The 25,665-nt window shown below is 40.9% G+C and overlaps 1 protein-coding gene across 1 annotated transcript in view; it reads right to left on the bottom strand.

Moving 5' to 3' along the window:
• ASCC3 (activating signal cointegrator 1 complex subunit 3) overlaps nucleotides 1-25,665 on the bottom strand; it is an 887,461-nt gene that overhangs the window by 227,258 nt on the left and 634,538 nt on the right. Inside the window, exons 16-20 of the mRNA XM_069726311.1 lie at nucleotides 21,827-21,946; nucleotides 20,913-21,077; nucleotides 20,107-20,193; nucleotides 9,658-9,834; nucleotides 9,275-9,500 (exon numbers count right to left, since the gene is read on the bottom strand). Of these exons, the coding sequence (XP_069582412.1) occupies nucleotides 9,275-9,500; nucleotides 9,658-9,834; nucleotides 20,107-20,193; nucleotides 20,913-21,077; nucleotides 21,827-21,946 (775 nt within the window). The remainder of the gene's footprint in view (nucleotides 1-9,274; nucleotides 9,501-9,657; nucleotides 9,835-20,106; nucleotides 20,194-20,912; nucleotides 21,078-21,826; nucleotides 21,947-25,665) is intronic.

Below are 25,665 nucleotides of genomic sequence, written 5' to 3'. Positions count from 1 at the left end.
CCCTGCGAGGGCAATGTTGTGGTCTGAGTCAAAGGACCAGCATAGTAGTCTGGCTGTGGCTGTGCATCAGTGCACTCCATGTCAGATTCAACTTGTAATGGGCATGGACTGTTAACTGCTTCACTTTCTAAGCCAGGGACGGTATGTGTAAAGAGCTCCATGGAGTAACCCGTTGTGTCGCCTGCTGCATTCTTCTCTGTTGTTGTTTTTGCTGAAGAGGACAAGGAAGCGACTTGTCCCTGACCGTGAACATCCACTAACGACGCGCTGCTTTGACATTTACCAGTTTCACGAGAGGAGGCAAAAGAGCTAGAGGCTGAGTCAGCAAGATAAGCCAAAACTTGCTCTTGCTGCTCCGGCTTTAAAAGCGGTTTTCCTACTCCCAGAAAAGGGAGCGTTCGAGGCCTTGTGTAGCCAGACGACGAACCTGGCTCCACAGCTCCAGACTTAGGTGCAATATTTTTTTTCCCACGACCAGCTGATGCTCCACCACTACCACTACCCTCATTACCAGCTGACAATGAACGCCCCCGGCCACGACCTCTTCCACCAGACTTCCTCATTGTTTTAAAAACGTAAACAAACTAACGGTATTTGTTGCTGTCACACAAATTACACGGTGAGCTATAACTTCAGTATGATTTAGCTACCCCTTTACAGGTGAGTGAGACCACAACGAAAATCAGGCACAATGTTACACACTCTGTTGTTGGTGGCAACAAATGAGAGAGATGCCACACACGCAGGACTGTCACTGAAGCACAAATGTAAATATTAATCTCCCACTGTTTTTTTTTGTTTGTTTTTTTCAGGGAGACTTTAGGGAAAAAAAATAATAGAATAAAATGATTTTTTCAGGAAGAATTTAGAAACCAAATAAAATAAAATGATTTTTTCAGGGAGAATTTAGAAAACAAATAAAACAAAAAAAGGCTTTCTATGGCCCACTGAGTGAGAGATGACGCACACAGGAGTCAGGAGTGGCACACAAGCCCAGAGGCCAATATTTATCTCCCACTGATTGATGTAGTGATTTTTTCAGGTAGATTTTGGAACCCAAATCAAGCTAAAAAAATAATAGGCTTTCTATGGCCCACAATTGGAGAGAGGGAGAGAGATGGCACACCCAGGAGTCAAGACTGGCACACAAGCAGAAAGGGCAATATTAATCTCCCACTGATTTGTTTTTTTTTTTTTTTTTCAGGGAGACTTTAGGAAAAAAAATAATAGAATAAAATGATTTTTTCAGGAAGAATTTAGAAACCAAATAAAATAAAATGATTTTTTCAGGGAGAATTTAGAAAACAAATAAAACAAAAAAAGGCTTTCTATGGCCCACTGAGTGAGAGATGACGCACACAGGAGTCAGGAGTGGCACACAAGCCCAGAGGCCAATATTTATCTCCCACTGATTGATGTAGTGATTTTTTCAGGTAGATTTTGGAACCCAAATCAAGCTAAAAAAATTATAGGCTTTCTATGGCCCACAATTGGAGAGAGAGAGAGAGATGGCACACCCAGGAGTCAAGACTGGCACACAAGCAGAAAGGGCAATATTAATCTCCCACTGATTGATTTATTGATTTTTTCAGGTAGAATTTAGAACCCAAATAAAGCAAAAAAAAAAAAAAAAAAAAAAGGGCTTTCTATGGCCCACTGAGTGAGAGATGACGCACACAGGAGTCAGGAGTGGCACACAAGCCCAGAGGCCAATATTTATCTCCCACTGATTGATGTAGTGATTTTTTCAGGTAGATTTTGGAACCCAAATCAAGCTAAAAAAATTATAGGCTTTCTATGGCCCACAATTGGAGAGAGAGAGAGAGATGGCACACCCAGGAGTCAAGACTGGCACACAAGCAGAAAGGGCAATATTAATCTCCCACTGATTGATTTATTGATTTTTTCAGGTAGAATTTAGAACCCAAATAAAGCAAAAAAAAAAAAAAAAAAAAAGGGCTTTCTATGGCCCACTGAGTGAGTGATGATGCACACAGGAGTCAGGAGTGGCACACAAGCCCTGAGGCCAATATTTTTCTCCCACTGATTGATGTAGTGGTTTTTTCAGGTAGATTTTAGAACCAAAATCAAGCAAAAAAATAAATAGGCTTTCTATGGCCCACTGACTGAGAGATGGCACACACAGGAGTCAAGAGTGGCACACAAGCCCTGAGGCCAATATTTTTCTCCCACTGATTGATGTAGTGATTTTTTCAGGTAGATTTTATAACCCAAATCAAGCAAAAAAATAAATAGGCTTTCTATGGCCCACTATTTGTGAGAGAGATGGCACGCTAAGGACTGGCACACAAGCCCAGAGGCCAATATTAATCTCCCACTTTTTTTTTTTTTGTTCCAGGGAAAATTTATAAACCCAATAAAAAAAATAATAAATAGGCTTTCTATGGCCCACTATCTGAGAGAGAGAGATGGCACGCTTAGGACTGGCACACAAGCCCAAAGGCCAATATTAATCTCCCACTGATTGATTTATTGATTTTTTCAGGTAGAATTTAGAACCCAAATAAAGCAAAAAAAAAAAAAAAATGGGCTTTCTATGGCCCACTGAGTGAGTGATGATGCACACAGGAGTCAGGAGTGGCACACAAGCCCTGAGGCCAATATTTTTCTCCCACTGATTGATGTAGTGGTTTTTTCAGGTAGATTTTAGAACCAAAATCAAGCAAAAAAATAAATAGGCTTTCTATGGCCCACTGACTGAGAGATGGCACACACAGGAGTCAAGAGTGGCACACAAGCCCTGAGGCCAATATTTTTCTCCCACTGATTGATGTAGTGATTTTTTCAGGTAGATTTTATAACCCAAATCAAGCAAAAAAATAAATAGGCTTTCTATGGCCCACTATTTGTGAGAGAGATGGCACGCTGAGGACTGGCACACAAGCCCAGAGGCCAATATTAATCTCCCACTTTTTTTTTTTTTTGTTCCAGGGAAAATTTATAAACCCAATAAAAAAATAATAAATAGGCTTTCTATGGCCCACTATCTGAGAGAGAGAGATGGCACGCTTAGGACTGGCACACAAGCCCAAAGGCCAATATTAATCTCCCACTGATTGATTTATTGATTTTTTCAGGTAGAATTTAGAACCCAAATAAAGCAAAAAAAAAAAAGGGCTTTCTATGGCCCACTGAGTGAGTGATGATGCACACAGGAGTCGGGAGTGGCACACAAGCCCTGAGGCCAATATTTTTCTCCCACTGATTGATGTAGTGATTTTTTCAGGTAGATTTTATAACCCAAATCAAGCAAAAAAATTAATAGGCTTTCTATGGCCCACTGACTGAGAGATGGCACACACAGGGATGGCACTCTAGCAGAAATGTCAATCTTAATCTCCCACAAAAAAAAAAAAAAAAAACAGGGAGTGTCCTTCAATTACTATCTCCCTGCAGTAATCTCAGCCAGGTATGGCAGGCAGCAATAAGGAGTGGACTGATGCACAAATTAACCCCTCTGTGACCTTAGACGTACTATCCCGTCGAGGTGCCCTGGGCTTATCTGACCCTGGACGGGATAGTACGTCATAGCCGATCGGCCGCGCTCACGGGGGGAGCGCGGCCGATCGCGGCCGGGTGTCAGCTGCTTATCGCAGCTGATATCCGGCACTATGTGCCAGGAGCGGTCACGGACCGCCCCCGGCACATTAACCCCTGGCACACCGCGATCAAAGATGATCGCGATGTGCCGGCGGTGCAGGGAAGCACCGCGCAGGGAGGGGGCTCCCTGCGGGCTTCCCTGAGCCCCCCGCAGCAACGCGATGTGATCGCGTTGCTGCGAGGGTCTCCTCACCTCCCTCCCTGCTCGAGCCCCGGATCCAAGATGGCCGCGGATCCGGGTCCTGCAGGGAGGGAGGTGGCTTCACAGAGCCTGCTTAGAGCAGGCACTGTGAAGCCTGCAGCGCTGCATGTCAGATCAGTGATCTGACAGAGTGCTGTGCAAACTGTCAGATCACTGATCTGTGATGTCCCCCCCTGGGACAAAGTAAAAAAGTAAAAAAAAATTTTTCCAAATGTGTAAAAAAAATAAAAAAAAATATTCCAAAATAATGAAAAAAAAAAAAAAAATTATTCCCATAAATACATTTCTTCATCTAAATAAAAAAAAAACCAATAAAAGTACACATATTTAGTATAGCCGCGTCCGTAACGACCCGACCTATAAAACTGTCCCACTAGTTAACCCCTTCAGTAAACACCGTAAGAAAAAAAAAAAAAAAACAAGGCAAAAAACAACGCTTTATTATCATACCGCCGAACAAAAAGTGGAATAACACGCGATCAAAAGGACAGATATAAATAACCATGGTACCGCTGAAAGCGTCATATTGTTCCGCAAAAAAAGAGCCGCCATACAGCATCATCAGCAAAAAAATAAAAAAGTTATAGTCCTGAGAATAAAGCGATGCAAAAATAATTATTTTTTCTGTAAAATAGTTTTTATCGTATAAAAGCACCAAACCATAAAAAAATGATATAAATGAGGTATCGCTGTAATCGTACTGACCCGAAGAATAAAACTGATTTATCAATTTTACCAAACGCGGAACGGTATAAACGCCTCCCCCAATAGAAATTCATGAATAGCTGGCTTTTGGTCATTCTTCCTCACAAAAATCGGAATAAAAAGCGATAAAAAAATGTCACGTGCCCAAAAATGTTTTCAATAAAAACGTCAACTCGTCCCGCAAAAAACAAGACCTCACATGACTCTGTGGACCAAAATATGGAAAAATTATAGCTCTCAAAATGTGGTATTGCAAAAAATATTTTTTGCAATAAAAAGGGTCTTTCAGTGTGTGACGGCTGCCAATCATAAAAATCTGCTAAAAAACTCGCTATAAAAGTAAATCAAACCCCCCTTCATCACCCCCTTAGTTAGGGAAAAATAAAAAAAAATGTATTTATTTCCATTTTCCCATTAGGGCTAGGGTTAGGGCTAGGGTTAGGGCTAGGGTTAGGGTTAGGGCTAGGGTTAGGGCTAGGGTTAGGGCTAGGGTTAGGGCTAGGGTTAGGGCTAGGGTTAGGGCTAGGGTTAGGGCTAGGGTTAGGGTTAGGGCTAGGGTTAGGGCTAGGGTTAGGGCTAGGGTTAGGGTTAGGGTTGGGGCTACAGTTAGGGTTGGGGCTAAAGTTAGGGTTAGGGTTTAGATTACATTTACAGTTGGGAATAGGGTTGGGATTAGGGTTAGGGGTGTGTCAGGGTTAGAGGTGTGGTTAGGGTTACCGTTGGAATTAGGGTTAGGGGTGTGTTTAGATTAGGGTTTCAGTTATAATTGGGGGGTTTCCACTGTTTCGGCACATCAGGGGCTCTCCAAACACGACATGGCGTCCGATCTCAATTCCAGCCAATTCTGCGTTGAAAAAGTAAAACAGTGCTCCTTCCCTTCCGAGCTCTCCCGTGTGCCCAAACAGGGGTTTACCCCAACATATGGGGTATCAGCGTACTCAGGACAAATTGGACAACAACTTTTGTGGACCAATTTCTCCTGTTACCCTTGGGAAAATACAAAACTGGGGGCTAAAAAATAATTTTTGTGGGAAAACAAAAAGATTTTTTATTTTCACGGCTCTGCGTTATAAACTGTAGTGAAACACTTGGGGGTTCAAAGTTCTCACAACACATCTAGATAAGTTCATTGAGGGGTCTAGTTTCCAATATGGGGTCACTTGTGGGGGGTTTCTACTGTTTAGGTACATTAGGGGCTCTGCAAACGCAATGTGACGCCTGCAGACCAATCCATCTAAGTCTGCATTCCAAATGATGCTCCTTCCCTTCCGAGCCCTCCCATGCGCCCAAACGGTGGTTCCCCCCCACATATCGGGTATCAGCGTACTCAGGACAAATTGGACAACAACATTTAGGGTCCAATTTCTCCTGCTAACCTTGGAAAAATACAAAACTGGGGGCTAAAATATAATTTTTGTGAAAAAAAAAATATTTTTTATTTGCATGGCTCTGCGTTATAAACTGTAGTGAAATACTTGGGGGTTCAAAGCTCTCACAACACATCAAGATGAGTTCCTTAGGGGGTCTACTTTCCAAAATGGTGTCACTTGTGGGGGGTTTCTACTGTTTAGGTACATTAGGGGCTCTGCAAACGCAATGTGACGCCTGCAGACCATTCCATCTAAGTCTGCATTCCAAATGGCGCTCCTTCCCTTCCGAACCCTCCCATGCGCCCAAACGGTGGTTCCCCCCCACATATGGGGTATCAGCGTACTCAGGACAAATTGGACAACAACTTTTGGGGTCCAATTTCTCCTGTTACCCTAGGGAAAATACAAAACTGGGGGCTAAAAAATAATTTTTGTGGGAAAAAAATTTTGTTTTATTTTTATGGCTCTGCATTATAAACTTCTGTGAAGCCCTTGGTGGGTCAAAGTGCTCACCACACATCCAGATAAGTTCCTTAGGGGGTCTACTTTCCAAAATGGTGTCACTTGTGGGGGGTTTCAATGTTTAGGCACATCAGTGGCTCTCCAAACGCAACATGGCGTCCCATCTCAATTCCTGTCAATTTTGCATTGAAAAGTCAAACGGCGCTCCTTCCCTTCCGAGCTCTCCCATGCGCCCAAACAGTGGTTTACTGCCACATATGGGGTATCAGCGTACTCGGGACAAATTGGACAACAACTTTTGAGGTCCAATTTCTTCTCTTACCCTTGGAAAAATAAAAAATTGGGGGCAAAAATATAATTTTTGTGAAAAAATATGATTTTTTATTTTTACGGTTCTGCATTATAAACTTCTGTAAAGCACTTGGTGGGTCAAAGTGCTCACCACACCTCTAGATAAGTTCCTTAGGGGGTCTACTTTCCAAAATGGTGTCACTTGTGGGGGGTTTCAATGTTTAGGCACATCAGTGGCTCTCCAAACGCAACATGGCGTCCCATCTCAATTTCTGTCAATTTTGCATTGAAAAGTCAAACTGCGCTCCTTCCCTTCCGAGCTCTCCCATGCGCCCAAACAGTGGTTTACTGCCACATATGGGGTATCAGCGTACTCAGGACAAATTGGACAACAACTTTTGAGGTCCAATTTCTTCTCTTACCCTTGGAAAAATAAAAAATTGGGGGCAAAAATATAATTTTTGTGAAAAAATATGATTTTTTATTTTTACGGTTCTGCATTATAAACTTCTGTGAAGCACTTGGTGGGTCAAAGTGCTCACCACACATCCAGATAAGTTCCTTAGGGGGTCTACTTTCCAAAATGGTGTCACTTGTGGGGGGTTTCAATGTTTAGGCACATCAGTGGCTCTCCAAACGCAACATGGCGTCCCATCTCAATTCCTGTCAATTTTGCATTGAAAAGTCAAACGGCGCTCCTTCCCTTCCGAGCTCTCCCATGCGCCCAAACAGTGGTTTACTGCCACATATGGGGTATCAGCGTACTCGGGACAAATTGGACAACAACTTTTGAGGTCCAATTTCTTCTCTTACCCTTGGAAAAATAAAAAATTGGGGGCAAAAATATAATTTTTGTGAAAAAATATGATTTTTTATTTTTACGGTTCTGCATTATAAACTTCTGTAAAGCACTTGGTGGGTCAAAGTGCTCACCACACCTCTAGATAAGTTCCTTAGGGGGTCTACTTTCCAAAATGGTGTCACTTGTGGGGGGTTTCAACGTTTAGGCACATCAGTGGCTCTCCAAACGCAACATGGCGTCCCATCTCAATTTCTGTCAATTTTGCATTGAAAAGTCAAACTGCGCTCCTTCCCTTCCGAGCTCTCCCATGCGCCCAAACAGTGGTTTACTGCCACATATGGGGTATCAGCGTACTGAGGACAAATTGGACAACAACTTTTTGGGTCCAATTTCTCCTGTTACCCTTGGTAAAATAAAACAAATTGGAGCTGAAGTAAATTTTTTGTGTAAAAAAGTTAAATGTTCATTTTTATTTAAACATTCCAAAAATTCCTATTAAACACCTGAAGAGTTAATAAACTTCTTGAATGTGGTTTTGAGCACCTTGAGGGGTGCAGTTTTTAGAATGGTGTCACACTTGGGCATTTTCTATCATATAGACCCCTCAAAATGACTTCAAATGAGACGTGGTCCCTAAAAAAAAATGGTGTTGTAAAAATGAGAAATTGCTGGTCAACTTTTAACCCTTATAACTCCCTAACAAAAAAAAAAATTGGTTCCAAAATTATGCTGATGTAAAGGAGACATGTGGGAAATGTTACTTATTAAGTATTTTGTGTGACATATCTCTGTGATTTAATTGCATAAAAATTCAAAGTTTGAAAATTGCGAAATTTTCAAAATTTTCGCCAAATTTCCGTTTTTTTCACAAATAAACGCAGGTACTATCAAAGAAATGTTACCACTATCATGAAGTACAATATGTCACGAGAAAACAATGTCAGAATCACCAGGATCCGTTGAAGCGTTTCGGAGTTATAACCTCATAAAGGGACAGTGGTCAGAATTGTAAAAATTGGCCTGGTCATTAACGTGCAAACCACCCTTGGGGGTAAAGGGGTTAAATAAAAAGTGTGTACAAACAAAAAAGATAGCTGTGCAGAAAGGAAGGAACAAGAGGATTTGTGCTTTGAAAAAAGCAGTTGGTTTGCACAGCGGCGTACACACAGCAATGCAGCTATCAGGGAGCCTTCTAGGGCAGCCCAATGAGCTACAGCTCTGAGGAAAAAAAAAAAAATGTAGCTTCCACTGTCCCTGCACACCGAAGGTGGTGTTGGACAGTGGAAATCGCTACAGCACAAGCGGTTTGGTGGTTAATGGACCCTGCCTAACGCTATCCCTGCTTCTGACGAAGCGGCAGCAACCTCTCCCTAAGCTCAGATCAGCAGCAGTAACATGGCGGTCGGCGGGAACGCCCCTTTATAGCCCCTGTGACGCCGCAGACAGCAAGCCAATCACTGCAATGCCCTTCTCTAAGATGGTGGGGACCAGGACCTATGTCATCACGCTGCCCACACTCTGCGTTTACCTTCATTGGCTGAGAAATGGCGCTTTTCGCGTCATTGAAACGCGACTTTGGCGCGAAAGTCGCGTACCGCATGGCCGACCCCGCACAGGGGTCGGATCGGGTTTCATGAAACCCGACTTTGCCAAAAGTCGGCGACTTTTGAAAATGAACGACCCGTGTCGCTCAACCCTATTGGTGCAGTAATAGGTACTGTGCTCCTCTAACTATTTTAGTGCCAATACATGCTGTAGATATTTAGTATGTTGAGCACTCTATTATACAAACATTATTAATGTAAGTCAGTTTTTTTTTACCAATCTCATCTTTCTGCATATCTTTCAGCTTATCAATGGTTAGTTTCTTCTCCTCCAGCTTTGTTAGCACAGAAGGTTGTAGAATAGAGAATTGCCTAAGAGGGCTCGCCCAGCCCCAGAGACGCTTGTCAATGACTTTGCTCAGGTTTAGAAGTCTGTAAGTCATGGCTGGCCATCTTTTCCTGAGGGCTATCTCAAAAAGAGCTCTTACAATTCGTGCAGCATTCTAAAAAAAACAAAAAAAACAATGTCAATACATGCAAAACGATTCCTTAGAGGAATTTATATTTTTCTTATTTTTACATCAGTATAAAATACCACTGGAAAAATCTAACATTTTAAAACCTCTAATAAGATCGAATATTTAGTCATTTTAATATTACCTGTGCAACATATGCCGAATCAGAGATGAGGGAAAAATTGTCAATTTCTCCACGTCCAATGTATGTTTGAAGAATGATATTTACTTTTCCATAGCCATTTTCCACTCCACCGGCAACCGGCAGTGGACAATAACTATCAATTAAGTGCTCTAATTCTTCACTCTCTTCTTCACGAACCTACCATAGAAAAATAACACATTAAAGATGAAGCATAAAAAAGCTATAAAAGGCAGAATAAGTGAGAAACTGTGGCAACCAATTAAGGTTTCTTACATTTCCAGGGCAATGAATTGTAACACATTGTTAGTGTCATGTATGTGTTGTTAACCCTCTAAAGCGCTTGGTGGTAATCTATTTGTCTACGAGGGATGAAACTGGCAGGTTTTTATAAGGCCGGTCATATGCAACCAAATGTGATAATAACAAGCCTCTCAACTTGGTGAGACATTGACTTGTTATTGTTGTAATAAAATGCACCTGAAAAATAAGTGTTAATATGTGAAGAGGAGAAAGGTGACAATGGAAACTGAAAAGGAGGCAGCGGAAGTTATCGAAACAAAGTCAATGCAAAAAACGTGTCCACAAATCTTAATCATCCATCCACCTCATGAGGGCCTCACACGAGAATAAAACTGACCTGGCAGAACAATCATTTTGTGCGAAAAGAAAAAAAAGAAGTCCATGAGTGCCAAGGTGGCTCAGTGGTTAGCATTGCTGCATTGGGGTCCTCAGTTCAAATGCCACCGAGGACAACATTTGCAAGGAGTTTGTATGTTCTCCTCATGTTTGCGTGGGTTTACTCCAGCTACTTTGGTTTCCTCACATACTCCAAAGACATAGAGAATTTAGATTGTGAGCCCCAATAGGGACAGCGACGATGATGTCTATAAAGCGCTGCGGAATTAATGGCGCTATAGAAGCAAGGAAAATAAATAAAATTCATGCACGATACACAGGTCCTGAGTCAGTGGTGTAGACAATGGAGGAAGGCACACAGTGGACACATGTCATAGTGTGTATATGTGTGTGAATGTATAGAGTTATTGTATACACGGGTTTCACTGTGTTTATCTTTGTATGGATTTGTACGTCATTGTTCTTTACCATTTATATTTGACTGTGAATGCGTGGACGTGTGTTTGTGTGTAAAATGTGTATGTTACGGAATGCTGGGACTGGCCCACAGGGTACAAGTGAATATCCCAGTGGGACCCTGGGGAAAAATGGGCCCTCCACCCATATATATGAGCTGCAGTTGGCATAATAAACTCGATTCATTATGTACAGACATGAGCAGCATGTAATCATTCATTTAACAAACTACCCAGTTTATCGTTACACAAAAGCACTGGTAAGTATGTTTATAAGGGTCAGCTAATATTGCATGGAACTGAACATGTCACGACTCACGATCCATTTTTGGTTTTGTGGTAGCTCTGGCTCCACTATTTTTTAAATGTGGCATTTTTTTCCTTTCAGGAAACTAATAACAAAGCCACTAAAGAGGATAAAAATCCTTCAAAAATAAAAAAAAAAAAACAGAAGAAAAAAGGCAGCACCGCTTACCTGCCCAGGTCTTTGAACAAATGCACTACAGGATGCAGCCAGCCCATATAGCAAGATGTTGGCAACACAGGTGCAAAATACTAAATAGACAGCCACTCACAGCCTACCAGTTCATGGAGGGGGTGACTGCTTAGTACACATTTGCACAATAAAGGCCTGTATAGGGCACTGTTCACATGTAGGTAATGCATAGTGTCTGGTTCTCAGCCTATTAGTCACGCCCCTACTATTCAATTAGGCGGGCTGGCCAGCACTGTCTCAATGCATCCCATGTGAATACCCCTGTACACAAGACCAAACATGCTGGGCTTGGCTGCACCCTGAAAAATATAGTGCACAAAATACATAAAAAAGAGTGAGGTATTGGTCGATATTTTGGCCAAAATATACAGTGGTGTTCACACTGGGATGCATTGAGAGAGTGCTGGCTAGCACGCCTAATCGAAGCATCCTATACATGCCTTTATTGTGCAAATGTATACTAAGCAGTCACCTCCTCCATGAATGGGTACGTGGCGAGTGGCTGTCTATTTAGTATTTTGCACCTGTGTTGCCAACATCTTGCTATATGAGCTGGCTACATCCTGTAGTGCAGTTGTTCAAAGACCTGGACAGGTAAGTGGTGCTGCCTTTTTTCAGCTGCTTTATTTTTCAATTTAGGCCAGCGGGGGTTAATGTCAGTTTCCACTGTTCGCAGCCTGATGCAACTGCAGAGTTGCTATGTCAGCTGATGTGGGTGGTGACCACTCCCATCATCATTTAAATGGTCACCTGATGCATCAGCGGACTGTTGGTGATAGAATTTCTTTATGGAAACCAGCCTTGCAGTTGCAGCTCTCTGGTGTCAGCTACTTCTGGAGTTTGGAGTCCTGTTTCGGTGTCATCTGTGGTGTGGAGCTTGGTAGTGGATTCTGGAAGCTAATTGTGGTGTTTTTATCTTGCCTGTCTAGTGCTTGTCACCACCTTCTGTGTTGTACCATTTGCAGTGGCGAGGTTAGCGCCCTTATCGGCCAGTGAACTAGCCAGGGCAGAGCAAGGTGACAGCAAGGGACGAGGTTTGTGACAGCGGCGGGGGGAAGGACCTGCTTAGGGCATTTGGGGAGTGCAGGGATAGGCTCAGTTTGGAGCTCAGGAGGTGTCCCGTCCATCATTCCCTATCGGTAGGGCCTTCCTCTCCCCATTTCCATCCCGTTGTGTGTTGTGCCGTCCGCTGACCGACCCCCTGGTGGGATCATGATAGAATAGTTGGCTTCCATGGGAAATGTCACTGGTGGGCCTTTGGCAGCCCAGACTGCCACTGTGTTAAGATGTATATGTTTTTTTTGTGTGTACTACATTTACAATGGCTGTGAAATAACACCCCTTCTTCCACCTCCTCAACTTTACAAAGACTTGGATGTAACCCTACACTGGTGAATTGAGAACATCATATTGGCTTCTCAAAATCTGAACTTGGATCTACAGGGAACTTCAGTCAAACAGAAATATCCAGGCTCTGGTCCAGTATGAAACAAGAAAATTTCAACCAGCAGAAAAATATATAATTAAAAAGGTAATATTTTTATATAGTCAAGTAACACAAGAGTTTTTAAACTTTTTTTTACTATTCCCATTACAGTAAATGTAGAGAGCCATTGAGAATTACTATTACAAAAATATTTTTAATCTTAATAATCTTCACAGAAGGTAAGAAATGGGATTAGAGAACCACTGAGACAATTACTTGTTAAAATTATATCTCCACATATTTCACAGTCGTGGACCTTTACAAAAATACATAAAATTATTACTTGCTTCCACCCAATATCTATGTCAAAGCAATTTCTCTCGTAAGGCTGCAGAGAAAATTGGTCTTCTGTAACTAAAGCGACCTAATTGAAAGTATATTAATAATGACACAATTACATTTTATTATTCATCACTATTATTAAGGCTGTCATTGACACAGAAAAAATTGCTATGCTAAACAAATTGGCCTGCTAACCCCACTGTCCTGCAAATGATGAGATTTCATTTCAATTTGACCAAAGGAAAATGTCTATCCATCCAGATTAGAACAATCTTGAATTAACTTGGAATGTATTCATTACCGCTATAATGCCGGTATGCAGCCGGTGGTCAGTGGAAATCATACATGCATATCTTCATAATCCAAGTGCTACGATGCAAAGTAGCAAATTGTCATGCAAATAAAAGTCGTTCCACTGAAATTGAAAGTGATATATGTTGGCATAACTTCCTATGTGAGTGGAGACGCCACCGCACACACAATGGCTGTGCAGATCCTGCTACACTCATTTATCGAGACGTTCAAATATTGCTAATATTGTCTCTGCAGACTAAATACTGCAGTTGTGCTATAAAAAAAACATTTCCTACATCAATTTCTACACAATTGACTTGTAGTAGACCACCATGAAGCGCGAGCAGAAAAAATGGCTAACTGCTACATATGAACAAATCAAAAAAACTTTATACTGAAGCACCCTATTACAAAAAAAACAGCAGAAACAAAAATAACCAAAGTATACTAAAAATATACAATATAAAACCACAAACAATATACGGTACTTTAGTGACAAAAAAGTACCAGTACTACTGTGTGTAGTAGTTAGTACAACCATACCAACAGCTCTGAAAGGGAATCACCAGCGTTTTGCTACCCCATCTGAGAGCAGCATGATATACAGTGGGTATGGGAAGTATTCAGACCCCTTTACATTTTTCACTCTTTGTTTTATTGCAGCCATTTGGTAAAATCATAAAAGTTCATTTTTTCCAATTAATGTACACTTTGCACCCCATCTTGACTGAAATAAACAGAAATGTAGAAATTTTTGCAAATTTAATAACAATGAAAAACTGAAATATCACACGGTCATAAGTGTTCAGACTCTTTGCTCAGACACTCATGTAAGTCACATGCTTTCCTTGTGATCCTCCTTTAGATGGATTTACTCCTTCATTGGAGTCCAGCTGTGTTTAATTAAACTGATAGGACATGATTTGGAAAGGCACACACCTGTCTATATAAGACCTCACAGCTCACAGTGCATGTCAGACCAAATGAGAATCATGAGGTCAAAGGAATTGGCCAAGGAGCTCAGAGACAGAGTTGTGACAAGGTACAGATCTGGCCAAGGTTACAACAGAATTTCTACAGTACTCAAGGTTCCTATGAGCACAGTTACCTCCATAATCCTTAAATGGAAGAGGTTTGGAACCACCTAGACCTGGCTGTCCAGCCAAACTTAGCAATCATGGGAGAAGAGACTTGGTGAGAGAGGTAAAGAAGAACCCCAAGATCACTGTGGCTGAGCTCCAGAGATGCAGCAGGGAGATGGGAGAAAGTTCTACAAAGTCAGCTATCACTGAAGCCCTCCACCAGTCAGGCCTTTATGGCAGAGTGGCCCGATGGAAGCCTCTCCTCAGTGCAAGACATATGAAAGTCCACATAGAGTTTGCTAAAAAACACATGAAGGACTCCCAGACTATGAGAAATAAGATTCTCTGGTCCGATGAGATGAAGATAGACCCTTTTGGTGATAATTCTAAGCGGTATGTGTGGAGAAAACCAGGCAGTGCTTATCACCTGCCCAATACAATCCAAACAGTGAAACATGGTGGTGGCAGCATCATTCTATGGGGTGTTTTCCAGCTGCAGGGACAGGACGACTGGTTGCCATTGAAGGAAACATGAATGCGGCCAAGTACAGAGATATCCTGCATGAAAACCTCTTCCAGAGTGCTCTGGACCTCAGACTTGGCCGAAGGTACACCTTCCAACAAGACAATGACCCTAAGCACACAGCTAAAATAACAAAGGAGTGGCTTCAGAACAATTCTGTGACCATTCTTGATTGGCCCAGCCAGAACCCTGACCTAAACCCAATTGAGCATCTCTGGATAGACCTGAAAATGGCTGTCCACCAACGTTCACCATCCAACCTGACGGAACTGGAGAGGATCTGCAAAGAAGAATGACAGAGGATCCCCAAATCCAGGTGTGAAAAACTTGTTGCATCATTCCCAAGAAGACTCATGGCTGTACTAGCTCAAAAGGGTGCTTGTACTTAACACTGAGCAAAGGGTCTGAATACTTATGACCATGTGATATTTCAGTTTTTCTTTTTTTAATAGATTAGCAAAAATTACTACATTTCTGTTTTTTTCAGTCAAGATGGGGTGCAGATTGAACATTAATAAGAAAGAAAAATGAACTTTTTTGAAATTACCAAATGGCTGCAATTAAACAAAGGGTGAAAAATTTAAGGGGGTCTGTATATTTTCCGTACCCACTGTAGAGGAAAATACCGATTCCAGTGATGTATCACTTACCGAGCTGCTTTCTGTCATTTTGATAAAATCACTGTTTTCTCTGCTGCAGACCTACCAGTATGTTGAGCTCTGTATAACCCTGGCCATGGACAGTGTTGACAGAAAGCTACCAATCTGTGGTTGGCGCAAGGTTATACCGAGCTCATGAATATGGAGGACTACCTGGCAGAAGGTTTACTAGTCCTCAAATGATAATCTCCTGCTGATAAAACATGGATTTTATAAAAAAAAAAAACTACCCTAAGCAGCCCAATAAGTGATACGTCACTGGTAGGGTTGAGCGACCTTGACTTTTTAAGGGTCGAGCCGGGTTTCGCGAAACCCGACTATCTCAAAAGTCGAGTCGAGTGAAATCGGCCGATTATGGCGAAAAGTCGAGGATCGACCGAAACACGAAACCCAATGCAAAGTCAATATTATTTTTTTTTTTTTTCTCTCTCACTTTTGAAAATGAACGATCCGTTTCGCTCAACCCTAGTCACTGGTATTAGGGTCACTGTCTCTACATCATGATGCTGTCAGATTAGGTGGCAAATACTTAATGACAGATTCCCTTGATGTGTTTACCATAACAAATCATAGTAACATATAACAGGTTTACTGGATCTCCATGGGAAAAATGTACATTGTGCAAACAAATTATTATTATGATGGTGTAAAAAAAGTGCACTGTAAGATAAAGTTTGCCAATAGCACCATAGTAAAAACAGAAATGGCATCTTAGAGTAAATGGTTATTTAGCTACATTTTTGGAAAGTGTCGTGCTTGTTACTATGTCTGAAGCAAATAGCAGTGTTTAAAGGGGTTATCTCATGTTCTTTATTTAGGCGTGCACCATACCCCCACCTTCTGGCTTCCTTCTAGCCATTGGAGGGGTAGCATGGGTGAAGTGCGGGGGGGAGGGTAATCCCATAAGTTTGGATCCTTGTCCAGAAATGGACATAATTGTGAGCAGGGGAAATGTCACACCAAAGAATATTTTGAAAAATAAAATGGCTCTAATGTCACCTTTATCATCTGCTGCTTTATCTTCCCATTGTTCACAGATCTGATTTGTAATTGAGTATGTTACATAGGGATGCGGAGACATTACATCATGTTACAGAGCACTTTATACTTTTCTGCCAGCCTCGCTTTTAACCCCTATCTGACCTCGGACGGGATAGTACGTCCGAGGTCAGATCCCCTGCTTTGATGCAGGGCTCCGCGGTGAGCCCGCATCAAAGCCGGGACATGTCAGCTGTTTTGAACAGCTGACATGTGCCCGTAATAGGCGTGGGCAGAATCGCGATCTGCCCGCACCTATTAACTAGTTAAATGCCGCTGTCAATCGCAGACAGCGGCATTTAACCGGCGCTTCCGGCCGGGCGGCCGGAAATGATGTCATCGCCGACCCCCGTCACATGATCGGGGGTCGGGGATGCGTCTGGATGGTAACCATAGAGGTCCTAGAGACCTCTATGGTTACTGATGACCGGTGGCTGTGAGCGCCACCCTGTGGTCGGCGCTCACAACACACCTCCATTTTTGCTACATAGCAGCGATCAGAAGATCGCTGCTATGTAGCAGAGCCGATCGCGTTGTTCCTGCTTCTAGCCTCCCATTGAGGCTATTGAAGCATGGCAAAAGTAAAAAAAAAAGTAAAAAAAAAAAGTGAAAAAAATAAAAAAAATATAAAAGTTTAAATCACCCCCCTTTCGCCCCAATCAAAATAAATCAATAAAAAAAAAATATCAAATCTACACATATTTGGTATCGCCGCGCTCAGAATCGCCCGATCTATCAATTTAAAAAAAGCATTAACCTGATCGCTATACGGCGTAGCGAGAAAAAAATTCGAAACGCCATAATTACGTTTTTTAGGTCGCCGCGACATTGCATTAAAATGCAATAACGGGCGATTAAAAGAACGTATCTGCACCAAAATGCTATCATTAAAAACGTCATCTCGGCACGCAAAAAATAAGCCCTCAACCGACCCCAGATCACGAAAAATGGAGACGCTACGAGTATCGGAAAATGGCGCAATTTTTTTTTTTTTTTTTTAGCAAAGTTTGGAATTTTTTTTCACCACTTAGATAAAAAATAACCTAGTCATGTTAGGTGTCTATGAACTCGTACTGGAGAATCATAATGGCAGGTCAGTTTTAGCATTTAGTGAACCTAGCAAAAAAGCCAAACAAAAAACAAGTGTGGGATTGCACTTTTTTTGCAATTTCACCGCACTTGGAATTTTTTTCCCGTTTTCTAGTACACGACATGCTAAAACCAATGATGTCGTTCAAAAGTACAACTCGTCCCGCAAAAAATAAGCCCTCACATGGCCAAATTCACGGAAAAATAAAAAAGTTATGGCTCTGGGAAGGAGGGGAGTGAAAAACGAACACGGAAAAACGAAAAATCCCAAGGTCATGAAGGGGTTAAGGTGGTTTCACACAGAATATTTTCCAAAAACAATATCAAATTTGTTGCTGCAAAGTATACTTTCTTGAATCTACAAACAGTATTATTATGCTTTGCTTAAAGTGCGCCATTAATTCCGCAGCGCTTTACAGACATCCTCGTCATTGTCCCCATTGGGGCTCACAATCTAAATTTCCTATCAGTATGTCTTTAGAGTGAGGGAGAAAAGTGGATTACTCAGAGTAAACCAACGCAAATACGAGGAGAACATATTATAGTGGTGTTTATCACAGTTGCTAATGTTTTTTGTCCTTGCCTTTTTATTCCCAAAATACAGCATTGTCTAGCTGTGGAATGTGTTTTCCCAAAAGCTCTGGAGGAAAAGAAAAAACTGAATAAAGTGCACGTGTGAATAAATAATAGGCTACAAATAATGTTCATAAAAAATGTGAAATATGCCCCAAAATTATCCCCAAAAAACCCTGTGCAAACCCATTGCAACTTTACATCCTGGGACTAAAAAGTTACCTATTTTTATCATGTATCCTCACCCAACCTGGTGCTCTCCATTTGTTTCCCGCTATCCCCTCTGCTCAAATCGGCAGATGTTCCCTTCTGCTTCCAAGATTGCCATTACAGTGGCTAAAGGTACCGTCACACTAGACGATATCGCTAGCGATCCGTGACGTTGCAGCGTCCTCGCTAGCGATATCGTCCAGTGTGACAGGCAGCAGCGATCAGGCCCCTGCTGTGCTGTCGCTGGTCGGGGAAGAAAGTCCAGAACTTTATTTCGTCGCTGGACTCCCCGCAGACATCGCTGAATCGGTGTGTGTGACACCGATTCAGCGATGTCTTCACTGGTAACCAGGGTAAACATCGGGTAACTAAGCGCAGGGCCGCGCTTAGTAACCCGATGTTTACCCTGGTTACCATCGTAAAAAAACAAACAGTACATACTTACATTCAGCTGTCTGTCCCTTGCCGTCTGCTTCCTGCACTGACTGCTGGCCGTAAAGTGAAAGTGAAAGCACAGCACAGCGGTGAGTCACACAGCGGTGACTCACCGCTGTGGCTGTGCTGTGCTTTCACTTTACGGCCAGCAGTCAGTGCAGGAAGCAGACGGCAAGGGACAGACAGCTGAATGTAAGTATGTACTGTTTGTTTTTTTACGCTGGTAACCAGGGTAAACATCGGGTTACTAAGCGCGGCGCTGCGCTTAGTTACCCGATGTTTACCCTGGTTACCGGGGACCTCGGGATCGTTGGTCGCTGGAGAGCGGTCTGTGTGACAGCTCTCCAGCGACCAAACAGCGACGCTGCAGCGATCCGGATTGTTGTCGGTATCGCTGCAGCGTCGCTAAGTGTGACGGTACCTTTAGGAAGTGCATTGGTCAGTAAATCATGACTTCTATGCCTTCACTATCCCATTGAACAAGAAAGGCAAGGAAGGTATGGTTTAGTCCCATGCTACTAAGGTGACCATCTTGGAGGCCTGAGAAACTCAACACATCAATCTGAAGAAGAGAGGCAGAAAGAGGAAAACAGGGTATTGTGACTATAAAGGTGTAATGTACAGTCAATTATTTCTAGCCCAAATTGGAGGGTTGCTTTAATGATACCTTAATTCCTTTTGATACTATAAAAAATGGAAGGGGGTTGACAAGCTTTAGTCCATTTCTAAACACAGCTTTTACTATAAGGTTAAAGACAACGTAAGAAATAATCAGATTTCACAAAACTTTGCCATAGGTAAACCATGGCAGGTAAACCAAGCAATCTAATGTCACAAACAATAAAGAAATCAAATTATAGACTGAAATGATGATGGATTATATACTACTGGAAGAGACTATTAGTGGTATATGTATTTACTGTCGGGAAGCATCCCACAGATCGGTACTGTAGCGGTAATTAACAAGTCAATGTATTGACAGTTTACTGAAGGCAAAATTCCCCGCTCAGCTTCAAGTTTCTCCTGGGACCAATTACTACAAAAACATCTATTGGACATATTGCAGCATGGCTGGAATGAAGCTCTAGTCATTGAAGCAAATCAACAGACAACTGTTCCACACCATGTCTATAAGTGACAGCTGTAAAAGACACGTTACCAAACGTCTGCCACTTATCGACAACATCTTACCTTGATCTGCTCAAATTCTTCAGCTTTAGATACAATAGACAAAATATCGCCTTCAGTTTTGTGAGCATCAAATAATTCATTGAATGTCTGACAAATGAAAAAAAGGGCAAAAGTGAAACGACAAAGTCCACATTCAACACATTTTATGCATGTGCGATGACCATACAAATGAGAATGTCACTAGTGAGACGCATTACGACTCTGAGAGAAGACTATAAATGGGCATCTTTACACACACTAAGAAGGTAATACGGTAGACTCTGTGTGGAATGTGAGTGAATTTGCAAGAAATAACTCTTTTTAAAGCCAAAATTAAATACCACTATTTATGTACATTTCTACTTTTCATTTCGTTATCCACTCCACTTTTCTATTCCTACCCATTTTGGCTTCCCTTTTTTCTGATTTTAATAAAGTCAAAATAGTTTTTTGTCTTTTTGAGAAACAATCAAAGCAGACACTCGATTTCCAAATTTGTCCTTAAACCATTTTGCTTGACTTGGAATAGATCCAGTTGACTCTGGCACACAAATGTTGAGCACAAGCCAAGGTACTTCAATGGCATGATTCATCTCCTTACCGCAGAGCTCCACTTCTGCCTGCACATTAGGACCTCCGCCAGTCATTCTGGCACCACAGCTCAACTTCATAGCACTTTATATATGCCTCAAAGCACCACATAGGTCCTTGTTTGAAACGACTACCAGACCCACAACAGGTCTGTTCGTGGCCAGTTCTGGTTTTCAGAATGCAGCTGTAGAGCGCCTGATATTAACATTGTACACTGGCAAAAATATATTTAGTACCTCAATGGTATTATATTTAATGTAAAAGTGGCTTGAAGTTCTGCCCAGATCTGTAGAGGAAAAGAATCCAGTTCTTTCTTCAAAGCGAATCATACGAGCTTTGTCAAGTTTCCGTCCCACTTCAATTACCAATTGTTCTCGATGCTTCTCCAATAAGGGATCCATCTGTTGGCAAATCCAGAGAGAACAACATTTCCGTTATGAAAGCTACAGAGTTTAATTACATCCACAGACTGAATAATGATTTCAAAATAACTTACGATTTAAAAACACATAGGCCCCACTTGCTCAAGACTGGTGTTTTGTATGCTAGTTGTGATAAAGCATGTGTCTCTTAATGATGTGGTGAATCTTTCATCAGCCATGCGCCACTCTAAGGAATGTACTCCAATTAGGGACAGGAGTCTATTTTTGGCACAATTTCTGCCATTTTTGTGGAGCAAATTATGATTCATTTTTCCTATCATTCCAAAAGTTCGTGGAGCTACCCGGAGGTGCCGGAAAAGGATCAAAACTTGGATAATTCTTTTTGCAACTGGGAGTTGCCCAAAAGTCTGACAACATTGTTAATCGGTTTTACAATAGACTTCTGATGAAGAGTGTTTGATGAAGAGTGGAAATCGTTGTCACATTATAATATGTGTTATTCTATACATGCATGTATCATTTGGGCGCAGTCATGGTTTGACATCATTGTTGGATCATAGACACAACAGAAGGAGTTAAAATTCGCTAAAGAACGCTGCTTGTTTGTCTACAACCATTTCAATCACCAAGGCCTAAATAAACTGAACTAAACTAAATGAGCTAAAAGCAGGGCTGTTATCATGTCAGAAAACAAAAGCAAATATTTATCCTGGTATTACTGGCTAGAGAAAAGGGGGTTAGATATTCATAAGAAATGGATTTCCTACCTGAAACACCTTATGACTAATGCCGTATACTAATGGGTTTGCTCTCATCCGTACAAAAAGATAAGTGTAACTCAGCCATTTCACTGCTTCCTCCACATTGGTTACTGTTCCGAGGGCGATCTGCAATAAAGAATGACACATATGACCTGGCTCAGTAGCGGGAAGGCAGACTCTTCTGTGTTTATACATATATTCTTCTTTTCACAAGTAAAGCTAGACCATGGTCTCAACGGTTTTTAAAGAAAGGAAAGAATGAAAGAATGAAGTTAAAACAGAGAAAAGAAAACAATAAACAAAGAAAAATAAAGAAAATAAGACAGAAAAAAATAAAGGAAGAAAGTAAGAAAGAAAAAGGAAGACAGAAAAAGAAAGGGAACACATGGGAGGGAGAAAGAAAGAAGGAAAGAAAGAATAAAAAAAACAAAGAGAGAAGGAAAAAAAAGAAATAAAAAAGGAACCGAGGGAAGGAACAAAGGAAAAAAATGAAAAAGAAAGGAAACAAGAAGGAAATAAAGAAAAAAGGAAGGAAGGAAGGAGGATAGGAAGGTGATAGGAATGGAGGAAGGAACAGAAATGGGACAAGAAGCGTAGAGATATGAGAGAAAGGGGGCAATCACTATTAGATAAAGATAGATGTAGAAAAGATAAATAAATGCTAGATAATGAAATAGATATGTAATAGACACAAGACCAGTCACACAGACAGATAGACATACAGAGATATAGACAGACAGACAGACAGCTTTAGATTTGAGATATGAAAGGAAGAGGGATATATATATTACAAAGGGATAGATAATTCACATACGGTAATTGATAAACAGAAAACAGATACCGGTATATGGAATCAAATAATAAAAGAATGATCATTTTATTCTGCAACCACGAGTAATAAGGAAGCGTTCATATTATACAAATTGTGCTGGCCATGTAACATAATAATAAATAGACCTTCCATCTACTCTCGGCATTAGACCAAGTGAAAACAAAGGATTAGGTCACATGTTGCCGGTGTCTACAGTCTGCTCTTATTCTGACTGTGTATTGAACCAAAATTCAATGACTTGCAGTAAGGTAAATGCAACTCCATCACTTCATTAGTCAAGTGTAATACTGTGTATAATGCACATGGTAAGAAATAATTGTATCTTCTTATTTATTTTTCCCTGGTAAAATAATATATTTGCAACTACGCCTTTCTATCTGTTGCGAAGGGCTTACCATAATAATTATAACCTCCTACTTGTGTTATCAGCCTAAGGATAAGGACAGTCGGCAGCCTTCTGAACCAGAAAGATTTCCCTTTGATTGAATTTGTATGGATAATAATTATGTTGTAGTCACTAATAAATATTTTCTGATGTTAATAAAAAATGTAATTGCAGGTTTCCTAACATTCATGCAATTATCCATATCATGTAACAGGGTTAAGGGCAGGATTGTAATAGAAAACACAGTGTAGACATTTCAGAGAGGGGCTATAAGGCAGCAGATATAGAAATGATCCTCAAGTCGTTAAGATTAATATCAATTAAAATGGGAAAAGGAAACAGAAGCAACATACATTAGCGAGCGCTCTCTATAATGGCGCTGGGTACATTATGCATTTGTATAGAATGTGATAGTAAAATAAAAACAATAAAACAAAGAATACAAAGAAATCCCTGTGTATGGCAGATCGGACCCTTGAATAATTCACTTCATCGCTGTCTGCATCTGAAATCCAGGTTCCAAACTTTGCAATCTGCCATCCTGAATTCAATGCAGAGTTTAGAAACTATTTCTCTCTAGAATATTCCCAGTAACAAAAAAAACAACTGTCTTGTTTGGGCCATGAAATGGACAAAAAAATCAAATTCCTAAAAAGCATTAAAAAAAAAATTCACATTTTTCACGCATGTTGTTCTGTGAACAGTAGAATACTAAATAAACAGTTACCTAACAATCAGTGTTTGCTGCTTTAATTTCTCTGTATTCTAAAATACAATTTAAAAAAAAATTACAGCACATTAATCAAAACACACCAACAAGAAGACCCACTGGCGACTTATTACATCGGTGGTTTTAGCAAAGCTTTATTGGCACTCACTACATAGAATCATAAGACACCTATTGCAGGTGACCGCTGGCACTATCCTTTATGGTTTACACCGAGCACCGGGCTTGGTATACATTTGTTTGGCTTTGGAAAACTATTATATGTGTATGTTCACACGCGGGATTTTTGTGCACAGTTTTACTTGCGTTTCCCCCCTCACACACTCATTAAAATGGAGAAAAAAATACAAATAACTGAAATAATTGAAAAAAAAAATATCTGAGGCTTCATGTCCACAAGGAAAAGGTAAGTAATATCTGCATGATTTTCCAAGAACTGGACAAAATTTGCGACAAAATTAAATGACTTTTTAAAAAGTTTCAATTGATGAATTAACCAAAAACATCTGGGGACTGAAAATCCTGTTCAGAATAACAAATATACAAAAAAAAGCAACAAATGATCACATATAAAATAGATATTAAAAAAGAAAGCGCAAAGTAAAATAATAAGGCACAAATGAAAAACAGATGAAACCCCCCAAAACTAGATTAAACAGGAGAAAATGAAATAATGAATTGTAGCCTGACTGCTCAATAATATGAGATCTTCTGAAACCTGAGCCCCAATCCTTGGAACAAGTTGATGTCCAGGGCTAGAATAGGCAGCTGACGGACAATATTTTGAAGAATAGGCCACCAGATCTGCACACTCATGTCCATTTGTCTACGTTGGCTTTGGGCTGCATAGGAAGCCTGCTGAGGATTTCTGTAAGACCCCCAAGTGGTAACAATGCCAGCAGTATGTTTCCCATTTATAAAGCACCAACTGAAAGTAGAAGGCATCGGGTATCAGCAAATAGACTTCTTTATTTCTCCAAATGACTTGCTAAGTCTGCCAACGTTCTCCACAACTGTTACACATAAAAATAATGGAAACCTCTTGCCTAATGCTATCTCCAGATATAGCCAGGAAAGTGCAACATTAAAGGGGCAAATAAAAAGAAATGGTTAATAGCTCATCTGTAACCAGCTCAAAACCAGGAAGTCTTTAAAACTTTGAGAGGCAACATGAAACATGTCTATTGGCACCAGGGTCTCATCCATTGCTATTACCCATTATCCAAGACAGTTGTAAAAGGAGCCATTCACTGGCCATATGTGCTCTCCAATCATTAAAGGTATGGCCAGAGCTTCTCAGATCTTCTATGGGACGGGATATATTTCTATACACATAGGTGATAACTTTTAGCAATTTCTGACATTTACATTTCCCAGGCCATCCACATTGTATTCCTCCTCCGCAATCACAAAGCAGACAGTTATACCTGTGCATTCAATTAGTTGCCAATCAAGAAAAATACAATGTCCCTGATCATAAAAAAAACCCCTTCACTATTCTATACTGAATACCAAATTCTGGGCGAAACGAGAAGAATAGAGTGTGAGAAAAAGGCTAAGATCAAAGGAATAGACCACACAAACTCCCAGATAAATGCAAAAGAAATACATTTTATTCAAAATAACACACATAGGATCAAACTATTAAAAAGAGCACATAACCTCTAATGATACTCATGAGGCTGCCCCAAAGATCTTTCCCTCGATACCCATGCAACAAAAAGGGAGCAAAAAAAAGCATACCAGTATACCCAAGGCAAAGAAATAACAGCATGTGAATGTAAAAATCACATCAATACAACACAGCCAGTCAAATAGGTCTCCATTCATAGAGGGAAGGAGCAGGTAAACTGCTAAAGGACGGGCACAGGCTAATGTAAAACAATAGGGTGTAATACATT

Source organism: Ranitomeya imitator, chromosome 5, assembly GCF_032444005.1.
Source record: "Ranitomeya imitator isolate aRanImi1 chromosome 5, aRanImi1.pri, whole genome shotgun sequence".
NCBI classification, from domain to species: domain Eukaryota; kingdom Metazoa; phylum Chordata; class Amphibia; order Anura; family Dendrobatidae; genus Ranitomeya; species Ranitomeya imitator.
Note: the sequence above shows the minus strand (reverse complement) of the source record. Positions and strands in the feature narration are given on the sequence as shown.